General features: G+C 43.5%; 1 protein-coding gene and 1 long non-coding RNA gene across 2 annotated transcripts; both read left to right on the forward strand.

Annotated features, from left to right (window-relative positions):
• Window positions 1-1,212: 1,212 nt before the first annotated feature.
• LOC140578783 (uncharacterized) lies at window positions 1,213-3,414 on the forward strand. Its single transcript, XM_072700669.1, has 2 exons — window positions 1,213-2,731; window positions 2,831-3,414. Exons 1-2 carry the CDS (start codon window positions 1,959-1,961, stop codon window positions 3,294-3,296), a joined length of 1,239 nt encoding a protein of 412 aa, XP_072556770.1. The 5' UTR covers window positions 1,213-1,958; the 3' UTR covers window positions 3,297-3,414.
• A 4,876-nt stretch (window positions 3,415-8,290) lies between these two features.
• Window positions 8,291-14,450, forward strand: LOC140592581 (uncharacterized). The gene is made up of 2 exons (XR_011992923.1): window positions 8,291-8,892; window positions 13,784-14,450. It is a non-coding gene; the product is annotated as an uncharacterized lncRNA (long non-coding RNA).
• Window positions 14,451-14,999: the final 549 nt, after the last annotated feature.

The raw sequence follows: 14,999 nt of genomic DNA on the forward strand, positions 1-14,999 counted from the left end.
ATGAAAATCTAAGCAAGTACAATTTTCCTATATTTAAACAAAATTCCAATTTCATTAATAAACTTACTACACTGCAATAAATGGCCTGTGAAATTTAGAAATAGTTTCTGTTGTGAGGCAAAGATGGCCTAAAACTGTCAAAATGTGTTTTTAGTCAGTTTATTGATGAAATTAGAATTTTATTTTACTTCCCTCTTTGGAGATGAGGCGGTCCCAAGATATGTCCAATACAATAATTACAGGTCTAAACAAAGTATTAAGACTGATATTGTCAAGCAATGAGAGGTATATGAAAATTAATCAGATTTGAAGCCCATTAAGCTTGTTTGGCACAAGATGAAAGATTTCATCCGCAAGAAGGCCAAGCCAGGTACAAAGCAGCAGCATGTCCAAGAGTTATTTTGGGAGAAGAGAGTGACCCAAGATGTGTGTGACAGACTAAGTACAGGTCTAAACAAAGTAATAAGGTTGACTGTGGAGAATAAAGGTGTGTTCTTTCTTTCTGTCTGGCTAACAGCCTGATAGGCTGCTGGTGGCTGCACATCCACGGGGGGGGTGATGTGTGAATGTGTCATTAACTTCTCTGCTTGACCACAATGAAACAATGAGACAGATGAGACAGATGTTTGAAGCGGTCAAGGTGAGGTTATTTTTTTAACATAAGAAACACTGCTTTCAGATCATAAGAACATAAGAACTATACAAACGAGAGGAGGCCATTCGGCCCATCAAGCTCGCTTAGGGAGAACTTAACTAATAGCTCAGAGTTGTTAAAATCTTATCTAGCTCTGATTTAAAGGAACTCAAGGATTCAGCTTGCACTATGTTATCAGGAAGACTATTCCATATTCTGACTATCAAGCCAGTCGGTTAAATAAACACTACTAAACAGTCATTACACACTACCAGTCAAAACTGTTGTTGGCATGTAAATTAGAAACCAGAAGACTATAGCGGAAAAAAAGTATGATCGTCTACCAAAAACATTTATACACTGTATAGTCATGACTGACATGCTGAGGCTGGGTTTGAACCAGTGACCTGGGGAACACAAGCACACAGGTTTAGCCCACTGAGCCACACAGGGACCCTGAAAGTGCAAATGTTTTTTGCATGAAAGTTCACCATAGCAAATACCCTGAGCAAGGAACTGCCCACAAGCACAAGAAAAGTGGTGGGGCTGGGGGCGGGGGCTGGGGGTCAACTGAATGTGTGAAAGTCATTAACATCTCTTTTGACTGGTAGTATGTGTGTGTTTGTGTGTGGGTTTGCATAGATCACATTTGAGGACCAAATTGCCCCCAAAGTGTAGTAAAACCTGAAATTTTCCTACTTTTGGGGACATTTTTTGAGGTCCCTATTTGGATAAACACTTTTAAAGCCTCTGATCACAAATTTTTCTGAACACATACAAATCGAATTTCAATGAAAAAGTTGGCCAAAATTTCACATCTGTTCACGACTATACGCTCGGGTGGTGAACAAAAGCACTGGCAAAGTCTTGCATTTCTGAAAAGTTTCAATACGCAGAAAAAGGCTAGTCACATTAGAGCGCTATTTCGTGAAGTCTGGTCCACCATCTAAACGGCTAAACACACCAGAAGCCCCTGAAATAGAAGAAATCACAAGACAGAAAACACTTTAACATCCCTCCATCACAGAGCCGGACTCGCCATCAAAACTGTAAGCTCCTCTAAACCCAGCTTATTGTACCTTGATACCTTGTACGTTGCTTTGGATAAGTCTGCTAAATGCTTTAAATGTAAATATAAATATTGTACAGTGTAAAGCCATGTAGCAGAAATGACTTGGGGTCAGTAATCCAGGAAACATGGAGGTGTACAGTAAATATCCATTGTCTTCCCAACATCAGTCACTGAATGGTATTAAAAAAGCACTGGAGAGTTCAAAGCATACAATTCTCACAGTCTATCAGCACCACCAACATTCAGATGTAAATGAGCTTCAGATGTAAATGCACGCTGGCCGACCAGATCACCCCCCCTGGAAAGAAAATATCCCTATTCCCTTTTATTGTCCTTGGTGATTTTAACAGAATGAATCTACACCAGGAACTTCCTAAACACAGACAGCATATCGACTGCCCCACCAGGGACAACATCACACTGGACCACTGTTACACCATTTTAAAAGATGCCTATCGCTCTGTCCCCCGGGCAGCTTTAGGACATTCTGATCACTGTATGGTCCATCTTATTCCAATTTACAGGCAACAGCTTAAACGTGCCAAGCCTGTAGTCAAAACTGTGAAGAAGTGGACCAATGCAGCAAAGCAGGAACTGCAAGACTGTTTTGACTGCACTAATTGGACTGTCTTTGAAGCTGCATCTGATAATCTGGATGAGCTGACAGACACTGTGACATCATACATCAGTTTTTGTGAAGATGTGTGTGTCCCGACCAAGACCTTCTGCACATACAACAACAATAAACCATGGTTCACTCCCAAACTGCAACATCTTCACCAGGCCAAGGAGGATGCCTACAGAAGTGGTGACAGGGCCCTGTACAGGCAGGCCAGGAACACGCTGACCAGGGAGATCAAAGTGGCAAAAAGAAGCTACTCTGAGAAGCTGAAAGAACGGTTCTCAGCCAATGACCCTGCATCAGTGTGGAGAGGCCTGCGAGATATCACCAGCAACAGACGACCCCTACCCCCCGCTGAAGCAAACAAAGACCTGGCAGACGAGCTGAACAACTTCTACTGCAGGTTTGAGATAAACAGATTCACACTCCCCATCCACCCCACTCCAGAGACAATAACCCCCATCACACCTCTCACCCCCCTATCCTCCCCCCTGGAACTCAGAATACACGAAGCGGAAGTGAGCCGGCTGTTCCAGAAACAGAAAACCAAGAAGGCCCCGGGACCAAACGGTGTATCCCCCTCCTGCCTCAAAACCTGTGCTGATCAGCTGGCTCCCATCTTCACCCGCATCTTCAATAGATTTCTGGAGTTGTGTGTAGTTCCCTCCTGCTTCAAACGCTCCACCATTATCACGGTCCCCAAAAAACCCACCATTACAGGACTGAATGACTACAGACCTGTCGCCTTGACGTCTGTGGTCATGAAATCCTTTGAACGCCTGGTTTTAGCCCATCTAAAGGACATTACAGGACACCAGCTGTACCCCCTGCAGTTTGCCTATCGGGCAAACAGGTCGGTGGATGATGCAGTGAATATGGGGCTGCATTATATCCTGCAACATCTGGACCGTCCAGGAACTTATGCCAGGATCCTGTTTGTGGACTTTAGTTCGGCTAAACGAGCATAGATTTTAACGAGCAGTTAAAATCATTTCAGATCCGTCACATCCTGGACACAATCTTCTCCAGTTACCCCCCTCTGGCAGGCGCTACAGATCTGTTTACAAAAACTGTTTACACTCTACCTCGCACCTTAAAATTGCACAGTGTTACTCACCTGTGTATATTTATAATATTTATAATTTTTCACATTTGTATTGTATGTGTATTGTATTGTACTGTATTTGTACAGTATTTCTTGTATAGGGTATTTTGTTTTTATATTGTCACTTATTGTAGAGCTGGGTGATATGGCCTAAAAATAAAATCTCAGATTTTTTCACAAAAAATCTGATTTCCGATTTCAATTGATTCTCCCCTCCCCTACACAAAATCAAACTACTTTATTTAGCTTTTTTTACTTTAGATACTCCTTTAGGGGCAGTGTGTGGCTCAGTGGGCTAAGCTGTGTGCTTGTAATCAGAAGGTCACTGGTTCAAGCCCAGCCTCAGCATGTCTGCAGCTCCTCGAGCAAGGCCCCAACAGGTGGCCTTCACAGACAACTTATTCTTCAAAGATCAAGTTGAGGGAGGCATAAACACAATTTCCCCACGGGGATCAATAAACTGTCAGTTATTATTGTGAACACTTTTAGAAAGGTTTCTCTATAGCTTATTTTAAAACTGGCAACAACACAATACACCCTCAAACTTATAAATAAAAGTAATAAGTAATATTGTAATAATAATAGAAAAAAAACACATAATTTTATCATGTCAGCTAAGTATTAAGTAAATACTTTATGCCATTGGGTTTGACATATTATATTACAATTCCATATTACAGAAGTAGCAACACCTTTCTTTGGGCACAAGTGCCATCTTTTCCCCTGTCATTGCCATGTTGTTAGTGAATCTGCTACAGTGTTAATTTACCCGTGAGGAATGGTGCATCGCATTAGTTCCACATTTGGCGCTTGTGTGTAAAAAAAGTAATAAAATCGATTTCATGAAAACACATCGTCCTGAACTGTAAATTCGAATTAATCAATTAAATTGATTTATCGCCCAGCTCTAACTTATTGTTTGTGTACGAGAGAGTATCAAACTGCGGGAAACTAATTCCTTGTGTGCCCCAGCACACTTGGCGAATAAAAGCTGATTCTGATTCTGATTCTGATTGCTGCAGCGGGTGAGGATCATGAACTCCCAATCACCTACAAATTCTTTAATCAATCAACAGTTACAGTATCAACAATCAATGGCTGGACAGTTGATACAGGGACAATGATCACAACACACATCAGAACAGCCTTCCCAAAGCCAACAAACTGAACCCTATTGAAAATTTGTGGACTATGCTTAAAATAAAGCACTTTAAAACAAATCAATATACTGTAGGACGAAAGTGCTGTACAAAGGATAAATAAGAATAGACAATAAACAAACCAATAAAGCATATTAAAATAAAATAAAATAAGTAAATAAAATAAATTAAAACAAAAATGAGCTTTTTTAAGTCATAGCAAAGACCATTCAATCATTTAACCCTGTAAAAAGAAAAGTAAAGTTTTTGTAAAGACAGCGCCATCTAATGGTATCACCCTGCAAGTGAATGAATGGGCGGGTTTATAGTCAAATATAGGCCCACCCCTAGAAGAAGGGGGGCTCTAGCTTCCGGCTGGTATTTGGAAGGAACTTGGCTGGGATTTGGCTGCCAGCCAGACTGGAGGGGAAATTTTAAGTGGCTGGATCTGTACACAGTCCCTGAGTGGGCAGCACTGTTGGCTCACACCTGAGTTCCCATCCCATCTAGGGTTCCTGCATATACAGGAAAAGGCTCCAGGATTACCATGACCTGAACTAGAAAAGCAGTTATAGAAGATAAATGGATAAATTGATTTAAAAAGCTCAGATGCTGATGTATTTCTGGGGGTGTTAATGGGTGGCACATATCAAAAGCTAACATATATAAAATGTTTATAACGCCTCCCTGACATGGACATGACAAGGCTGGCGAGCCTCTTACACTCGATCATCACTGTAAATAGGACTCATTTAGGTTATAGGATTATAGGGACCGGCAAAGCGGGGGAATTAAAATGCAAATTAGTCTCCAATGGCAAGGAAAACACATCCAACCTATCTGTATATAGCACCTCCTTAATTGGAACCATTGTCTCCTATAAAAAGAATACAGTATATCAAACGTCAATAGGAGCAAATACTCTGTGTGGTAGAATGTTTTTTTTTTATTCTTCTTTCAGACAAATAGCAGGGCACTTTCTATCCTTAATGTGAGTCTCCCTGTTTCCAAAATAGCAAGCCAATTATAACATTTCCCCCATTCACAGCTTTCTTCAAGCTACAAGTACAATAGCACCAAATTAATCATCTGAAACTGAACGAAATTAAATGTCAGCGAAAACCAAAGTATCATTTCCTTGGATGCTTTTCTTGTCATTCACTTGATATTTCTCACATGTAAATATTAATGGATGCAAATGTTGTTTTGAAAATGCTCTGGCTGTTTTCTCACTGTTGTCGATGTTTATATGGGTCACTAGCAGCTACATAATACACCCTGATTTATGCAACTGTAAAGCTAAACATATTCATGGACTCCCTGTAGCTGCAGCCCTGTAACTTGCTCAGTGTTCCTATACCATAAGAGACTGGGTCCTATGCCAGCAACTTTTGTATTAGGAGTCCATGTTCTCAACCAGTACATTACCTGCTGTCTAACACATTATTAAAAATTAAAATAAACAAATTTTTAAAAAGAATGCAATTCTTCCTGTTTTCTAAATGATAGGCATAATAAATGATTCATTCAATTAGGCCATAATTATTTTGTCATTCATGTGTTAAGATGATGCCATGCTCCTATCCAAATAGTTCAAACATACATCCATCCATCCACAGCGATTTTCCCAGTACAGGTTTGAGGTGACCTATCCTGCAAACGTGAAGTTTGAGACAGGGACACCAGTCTCTCACTGTGCAGTCAGTCACTCCTGGAAAGATGGGGACGAAGGGGATGCATTCTGGCAGATCTCCCCCACCCCGTCCTAAAGAATGAACATAAACAGATATTTATTTAAGGCTGATGACTACTGAATAAAAATTAAATTGTAATATTTTGGGTTTTGTTATTTAACGTGTTTCTGTCATGATGCGGAGTGGTGGCTCTGTGGTTATGACTCTGTGCCAGCCATTGGAAAGTTGCAGGTTTGAATCCTGCAGTGATCCTACTCTGTTGGCCCCTTGAATGAGGCCCTTAACCTGTAATTACTTTGTCCTGGGTATGATGTTAATCTATATCCAGCCCTGTAAGGAGGTCCTCCAACTGACAGAGAAATTTGGGGGTTGGTAACAGGATTGGCACTCCAGCCACCAGACAAAAACTCACATAGGTTCATTTGGACTAGTGTAGTGCTGAGGTATTGCGCACTGCATGGCTGCACTCAGGTTCGCATTACTGAGGTGGTTTGTTGTATGGTGGGTGTCAATGCACTGTAGTCAGAGTGTGCCCCCCCCTTACCTCTGTCATGATCATGATGAAACAGAAAAGACATATTACGAAAGTGTGAAAGTGCTCCCTATCTTTAATGATGGATCCATGCATTACTGAGGCCAATTCACTGTGCATTCAGAGCTTGAGGATAAAACATACCTAACAAAGATATATGTAAGATTATTACTATATAAATATATAACCCTGTCCTTTATATAGATATATAGATTATTTATATCAATTAGTTTTCCACAGTGTCTGTTGTTTTCTATTCTGTCTTCACAGTTTTAGGTTTGCCCTGTTTGTTTCATGTACTGTTGGTTAGTGTTTCCTAGTTTTAGTGTTTGTAGTATTCCTGAGTTCTGTGCTTGTGAATTGTTGCACCTGTTGCTTGTTGTCCTGCTCCTTTTGTGATTGGTTTATTTGATTATGATTAACACCTGCCCCTTCTTTTCCCTGAGTTTCTGTGTGTATTTAAATTCCTGTTCTGGTTTTTTTCTTCCATGGTTCATTGCAGTTGCATGTTGATGTTCTGAGTGTTTGTTATTATGTGTTATTTGCGTTGCTGCCTAGTCCTGCTCCCTGTGTTCTTTTAGTTCTCTAGTAGTGTTTATTCCTAGTTATTGTTTCCCTCATGATTCCTTGTGGTCCTTTTCTATTTTTGCCTTCCCTGTTGTGTTTTTTTGTTAATAAAACCCTTTGTCTTGGAGCCACAAGTGGATTGTCATCATTTTTCCATGCCTGCACCATGCCCCGCATCCTCAACATTATTCTGAAACTAATAAACATATTTCTATGAAGGTTTTCAAGTCTGACAAATTTGCGTTGTCGTGATCTGTCAGTTTTAGATGTGTTAAAAAATGAATGTTACGATCCCCAGTCTAGGGTTAGGTATCGACAGAAAGGAAAGGGAAAGGGTAAGGGAATGACAAGACAAACGGGAACGGGAAAAGAGAACACGAGACACATCTTTTTTATAGTTTTTAAATATTTTATTCATAAACACTTCACAACAGTAGGTGCAACAGACTTCGGGAGTGACAGTGGCCAAAATAACAAACAAAACACATCTAACTAGCACAACCCAAAATAAGCTAAACCTAAGTTTAACGGAAACAAGTGGAAACGAAACAACAGTACTAAACCTATCTCCCTAACCAAACGTACAATAAATCACCACGTCTCACAAAAACAAAAAGGCAGTCACTCCTTACGCAAGTTACAAACACACACAGCAAACACACAATCCAAAGTGACAGTGTCCGAGGGGGCGAGCAAAGGAATAGTCAACAACAGGTGGGAGATCAAACCAGAAAAACGATCAAACCAAAAGCGAAAGTACAAAAGGGCAAAATGGAAAATCAGAAACCAATAACCAAAACTGTCATACACCAATAATCCAAACCAACAAGCAAACCAATAACCAGAGCTCCCGACGTACATCAGCCGTGGCCTTTTCTTTCCAGGAACCGGAAGCAGCTGCGAAGACGAGGGAGGTGTTGTAGTGGAAAATTACCACCAAGCATGATGTCTGATGGTTACTAAGGAAGTTAGGCTGCAAAATAAGGTTGCTATGATAGAAGAAACAGATGCAAGAGACTGGGGAGGGGGTTTTAGACCTTACCCATGTTAAGCTAGACGAGATGAATTTTTATTCTATATATGGTAAATATAAGATGCATGTGCTAGACGAAAAGCTTGTCCTGAGCATAGAATGTGCAAAAGCAGACATGGGTCTTCCGGTTGTGGTTGCAGAGAAGGGTCATTTGTTTGTCAATATAAAATGAAAGCAGCTGCTTCTGCTATTTGGAGAACTTCTCAGAACTGTCTGTGGAGAGTCTCCCCGAGCTAGCATAGAAAGATATCTCAATAAATGAAACCAAGCTAAACCATTGGACTCATCTGTTACTTCCTACCTCCAAATTTCCATAACAGACTTGGGGGCTCGTCCGGGATTCGGTTGCACGGGGACCGCCAGGACCTTCAGAAGGACGTGAGTCCTAGAAGGACGACGAGGTACCCGTCTGGAGTCGAGGACAGAGAATTTTAGCCTGACCCATCGCAGTTCCTGAGGCCTGCGGTCCCCCGTCACTCCGACCGGACTAAAAGGTAGGACAAATTTTGTGGAATAGAAAATTTGTTGCGGTATCTTTCTGAAGGTAAAGGCCTCACGTTCGACTGGGAGAGTCGTAAAATAACCAAGTTCGACTGGGAGAGTCGTAAAATAACCAAGTTCGACTGGGAGAGTCGTAAAATAACCAGTTTCGACTGAGAGAGTCGTAAAATATCTGTATCACGTCCAGCGAGATGTGAAATGTGTTTTTGTCTGCAAACTAGATAAAATAAGATTGTATGAATGTAACGTGCACGGTATGAATGTGTAAGGCTTGTGGTTTGGATGAGTGTGCCGAGTGTGAAATTAGAAACCTGACAAGTTGAAAAATATCAAATAAATGAGCTCATAAGTATTATTAAAAAAAAAATAAAAATAATAATAATAATAAAATAAATAAATAAATAAATAAATAAATAAAAATAAAATAATAATTAAGCAGAAATTAAGGTGTAAAAGGTTCCGTAAACATATAGTTTAACGGAGAGGCTGAGACAAAGACCTCCATGTACTGTAGATTATCCCCACGACTGCTTTGTCCCTATTATCAGAACTGCACCCCGAATTGAGATTTATGTTACTGGGATGTGCGTTTGGGATACATAAATTATACAAGTATAACTGTTTTGTGATAAGTCTTTTGTAAAAGTCTGCATTGTTGCAATGAAGAACTTGCTTTGCAAAATAACACAGGCATAGAAGTTTTCTACTGTGTGACGATTTTAATATATATATATATATATATATATATTCTTTCCCTGCAAAGAAAACAAGTTTACCTTTTCTCTTTTTCTTTATGCAAAGAAGACTGGCTTGACTAACATATTCTGTGCATGTTTGTTAAGTAACCTATCTTAAAAAGAAAAAAAAAAGAAAAAAATCAGTACTGAAAGTCTGGTGCGACAAAATGGGAAATAGCAGTAGCAAGTCAAATTGGGCTCCTGGTCCGGCTTATGATCCGGAAGGTGAAACAGCATTTGAAAGGGAAATGCGTAAACGTGATAAGGGAAATAAGGGTTTACTACGGGGTAAAACATGTAGGGAAGCAGTAGAGGAAAGAACTGGAAAGGACTTTTCGGAGATGTGTGAAATGTGGGCGAAAAGGACAGGTGGCAAGTGGCCAAGAGATGGGTCTTTCGACCCTGCGAAAATAAGGATGGTAAGAAGGAAGATAAAGAAGCGAGAAGGCTGTTGTGGATGTTGTAGAAGTAGTGAAGGTGAAGAGGAATGTTTGGAAATGTGGGAAAATGTGGCAAGACAGATCGAAATAGAGGCTGAGAGACGCAAGAATGAGGGAATCATGAAAAAAATAGGTGAGGAAAAAGCAAAGGCAGTCCAAGCACAACAAAGTCTGAATATGTTGTTAAAAGAGAAAGAAGATAGAGGCAAAGGCAGTGCGTCTGTCGTGCGAAAAAATGAAAGCGGAAGACAGCTGCATCTACCCACCCCTCCCTTCAGCGCCGCCAGCTCCCCCTGCTCAGGAAATCCTGCCACCTCCAGCGAGACAGGATCCGCCCCCTGCATACTCGCCAGCGCAAGCCACAAGAGCTGCAGATTCGGCAGAAGATGAAGAAGATACTCCTCCTCGAAGGAGTGAGCGTATTCAACAACGCATGCAACAGCCTCTGACTGAAGAGCAAAGGGCACCTGTTGGAGTGCCAAGACAGTTCCCCTTGGTGGAAATGCCAAACCCCAGAGACGACGGGATGGTACAGGTGCAGAGGAACTGGGATCTAAGTGAACTGAAGGAGGTGGTCAACAGTCTGCCAGACCCAAACCAAGTGGGAGGGGCCCCCACCCCAGTGGGGTGCAGATGGCCCACAATGAAGAGGCGAGGGGACTGAGGGACCAGGAAACGGCCAGTTCCTGTCCCTCACAGAGACATCAAGGGAGGACCCCACGATAACCCTCGAGATTGACAATCATGCTGTTGTCTTCTTAGTGGACACAGGAGCTACCAAGTCCACAGTGAAAGACACAGACCTCCCTGGAGTCCCTAAGTCTGGAAATCATGTGACAGTTGTGGGGTCCTCTGGCCTACCCCACACCTTGTTAGAGACTGTTCCGTTATCCATTGCCACAAGGTCCGGTCCTGTCCATCACGCCTTCCTGTTGAATAACCACTGTCCAGTTAACCTTTTGGGCAGAGACCTACTATGTAAACTGCAATGCAAAATTGATTTGGACGAGAGGGGAGTCCACCTGACCTCTCCCCCACTTGGATTGTATGTCTCCCAAGAAAGTAAGCCATGCTACGCCGCATGGGTCCTCACTGATAACACCATTGGTCGAGACAAGGTGCCACACTCACTTGAACAACCCCCCATCCTCCATTGCACGGCTCTCTATAGTTCACACTGCGACCATGAGATAAGGGAATGGATGATGTTCTTCCTGGAAGAACAGAAACCCCCTGAGACCGTGTTAATGAAGTTTCTGTATGTAAGCGCGTCCATGGCCGGCATGTCTGTCCAGCTCAAACAAGATCAAAGTATATGGATCTTCGATCATCATATGCCCCATGTGTCACTGGGAAAAACTGACGCCCACCAATGGAAAGACCTAGGCCCATGGATCAAAGACTGTGAAGAGAGACAAGACTGGATTCAAGTCGAGGATGGCCGAAGTATTACTACTGATGGAACCATTCAAAGACATACCATCTCCCTCACAGTAGATGTCAGGAGAGAAGCGTTCCTCTCTGGAGAACATCGCCAGACCACGAACCTACCAGCCCCACCAACTGAACCTGAGTGGCTGTCTGAGATACCAGAAACCCTATGGGCAAGTGGCAAGAATGACTTTGGGAGAATCTGTACCGCGGCACCACTGCAAGTCCAGCCAAAGTCCAACCACAGACCAGTAAAAGCTCAGTACCCACTCTCACCTGAGGCAGAGAAGGGTATCACCATGGTGCACCAAGAACTGGTACAAAAGGGGGCTCTGAAGGAAATTCCCTACTCCTCCGTTAATTCTCCGATCCTGCCTGTGAGGAAGGCAGATGGATCCTGGCGGTTTGTACAGGACCTGAGGGGGGTAAATGACGCCATACATCCCCGTGCACCTATTGTTCCTAATCCAGTAACTATCCTATCATCCATACCACCTCAGGCTCAGTGGTTTTCTGTTATTGATCTAGCAAATGCATTTTTCTCTATCCCTGTTCGCCCAGACTCACAGTACTGGTTTGCGCACACCTTTCGAGGCAAGCGTTATACGTGGACAGTGATGCCCCAGGGGTACACTGAGTCACCTAGCGTTTATGCTCAAGAATTAGGGAAGAACTTAGAGGGGTTCAAGCCCCCGGGCGGGAGCACACTAATTCAATATGTAGATGACCTGCTGTTGTGTTCCACCACTAGGCAGAGTTGTGAGCAAGATACCAAAGCGCTGTTGCTGTTTCTAGCCCAAAATGGCCATAAAGCCTCAAAGGCAAAACTGCAGTTAGTCAAACAAGAGGTTCAATATCTCGGACATGTCCTCAATCACCTAGGCAGACGCCTAGGTCTAAAACGGGTAGAAGGGATTCGCAAGGCCCCCATCCCAGATACTAAAAGGCAATTGATGAAATGGATGGGAATGGTCGGCTACTGCCGTCCCTGGATCCAGGATTTTGCTGAAAGATCCCAACCTTTACTAGACCTTATGCATGGGGGACAAGGACTTAGACCTAATGACAGACTGGACTGGACGACTAAGGCTGAGACGGCGTTCTCTGACCTTAAACAAGCGCTATGCGATGCGCCCGCTTTAGGAGTACCAAATTTTTCCAAGCCATTTCAATTGTATGTGGATGAACGGCATGGTTTCATGACCGCCGTCCTTGGCCAGATTCATGGTGACAGGTTGCGCCCCATTGTGTATTATTCTAAATGTCTGGACACGGTGGCCAGCTCTCTGCCAGCCTGCCTCAGAGCTGTGGCAGCCACTGCGGAGGCAGTCCTCATGTCTGCAGATTTAGTCCAAATGCATCCCCTTGTGGTGCACACCTCGCATGCTGTGCATGCCCTAATAACGCAGGCTAAAACATCTCACCTTACCACTGCGCGTCTGATTCACTACCAAAACATCCTGCTTACCCTCTCCAATGTGACCCTCCAAAGGTGTTCCACAATAAACCCGGCCACACTTCTTCCCACTGAAATGGAAGGTTCCCCTCATGACTGTGTTGAGGTTGCTCAATCCCTCGCTAAGCCTAGATCAGACCTGGGTGAAGACCCATTGCCAAATTCTGAGGTAATTTTTGTGGATGGGTGCTCCCTTAGGCTCCCTGATGGGAGCCCATCTACCTCTTACGCTGTGGTTGCGTCAGAGGGCCAATTACTGTCTGGAGGTAAGTTACCGTCCACCTGGTCAGCACAGGCTGCAGAGCTGTTCGCCCTAGCCCAGGCCTGCCGCCAGTTCGCAGGTGAGGATGTCACGATATTCACAGATTCCAGGTATGCATTCGGGGTATGCCATGACCATGGAGCCCTCTGGAAACAGAGGGGCTTCCTCACCAGCACAGGTAAACCAATACAGCACCATGAGTTAGTCCGAGACCTCCTTTCTGCCATCCAACTGCCTCACTCCATTGCTGTGGTTAAGTGTAAGGCTCACACGGGGTGCTCTGACCCGGTCAGCATTGGTAACTCCTGGTCCGATTGGTGGGCTAAGAGGGCAGCCTTACACACTGATGCCCCAGTGGCGCTCCTGCCTTCACCGGTATTACATGACACTCACACCCTCCTTGATGTCCAGTCGGGTGTGACAGAGGGGAAGAACACATAGTGGAATGGGGTTAGCTCCATTTGAGGTGCTCACCGGGAGACCAGTGCCGCTCCCATACCCGGGAGGCACGCTCACGTTAGAAACTGTTGATGGCGATTTACTACCCTATGTGTCTAGTTTACAGATTTCCTTGAAGAGGATCCATAGCCAGATCAGGGCTGCTCAAGTCGGACCGGAGCCAAATCAGCCAGAGACCATAGGACCAGGAGAGTGGATCCTGATCAAGGACCTGCGCCGGAAGCATTGGCATCAACCGAGAGGAAGAAGCAGCAGACAGCACGTTCTGCTGCCTCTCATGCCCAGCTGGAATGGACTGCTCCTGGGAACCCTTACTCCTCGGACGAGGACGACATCAGTGTGTGATACAAGAATGATTTTGTATCAAAGGGGGGAATGTAGTGGAAAATTACCACCAAGCATGATGTCTGATGGTTACTAAGGAAGTTAGGCTGCAAAATAAGGTTGCTATGATAGAAGAAACAGATGCAAGAGACTGGGGAGGGGGTTTTAGACCTTACCCATGTTAAGCTAGACGAGATGAATTTTTATTCTATATATGGTAAATATAAGATGCATGTGCTAGACGAAAAGCTTGTCCTGAGCATAGAATGTGCAAAAGCAGACATGGGTCTTCCGGTTGTGGTTGCAGAGAAGGGTCATTTGTTTGTCAATATAAAATGAAAGCAGCTGCGTCTGCTATTTGGAGAACTTCTCAGAACTGTCTGTGGAGAGTCTCCCCGAGCTCGCATAGAAAGATATCTCAATAAATGAAACCAAGCTAAACCATTGGACTCATCTGTTACTTCCTACCTCCAAATTTCCATAACAGTGTGGTCATGTCCGGAAGGCGGAGTCGAAGGAGTGGCTGACGAATGGTGAAGGCAGGACGTCCGGAGAACCTATAATGCAGGGGTCTTCAACACCGGTCCTGGAGAGCTACCGTCCAGTAAGTTTTCTATCATACCTGGCTTCTGATGAGCCACACCTGTTCTCAGGTAAATACCAGGAACAGGTGTGGCTCATCAGAAGCCAAGTGGGACAGAAAACCTACTGGATAGTAGCTCTCCAGGACTGGAGTTGGAGAACCCTGCTATAGGGCATCCTCCCGAAACTTACGGCACATTCCTTCCTTACGACATGTAACATGAACAACCAAAAGGATGTCACTTTTTAAAAATGACCAGTTTTTTTTTTATTATTATTTTGAATAAATGAATAGAAAGAAAACCTTTCATTTGGTTTGCAACCCAAGCCTGATTCAATCCAAGGTTGGTATGGCAGATACCAATATTCAGTGCAGGTCCAACTCTGATGATACAGTCATGTGAAAAAG

This window comes from Paramormyrops kingsleyae, chromosome 1 (assembly GCF_048594095.1).
Source record: "Paramormyrops kingsleyae isolate MSU_618 chromosome 1, PKINGS_0.4, whole genome shotgun sequence".
Classification (NCBI taxonomy): Eukaryota; Metazoa; Chordata; class Actinopteri; order Osteoglossiformes; family Mormyridae; genus Paramormyrops; species Paramormyrops kingsleyae.

Bases quoted from the DNA above. Each gene is read 5' to 3' on its own strand.
- LOC140578783 (XM_072700669.1), top strand. From the start codon at position 1,959: ATGAGCTTCAGATGTAAATGCACGCTGGCCGACCAGATCACCCCCCCT. The intron at 2,732-2,830 runs GTTTGAGATAAA...CCTGGAACTCAG, and splicing joins CTGAACAACTTCTACTGCAG to AATACACGAAGCGGAAGTGA.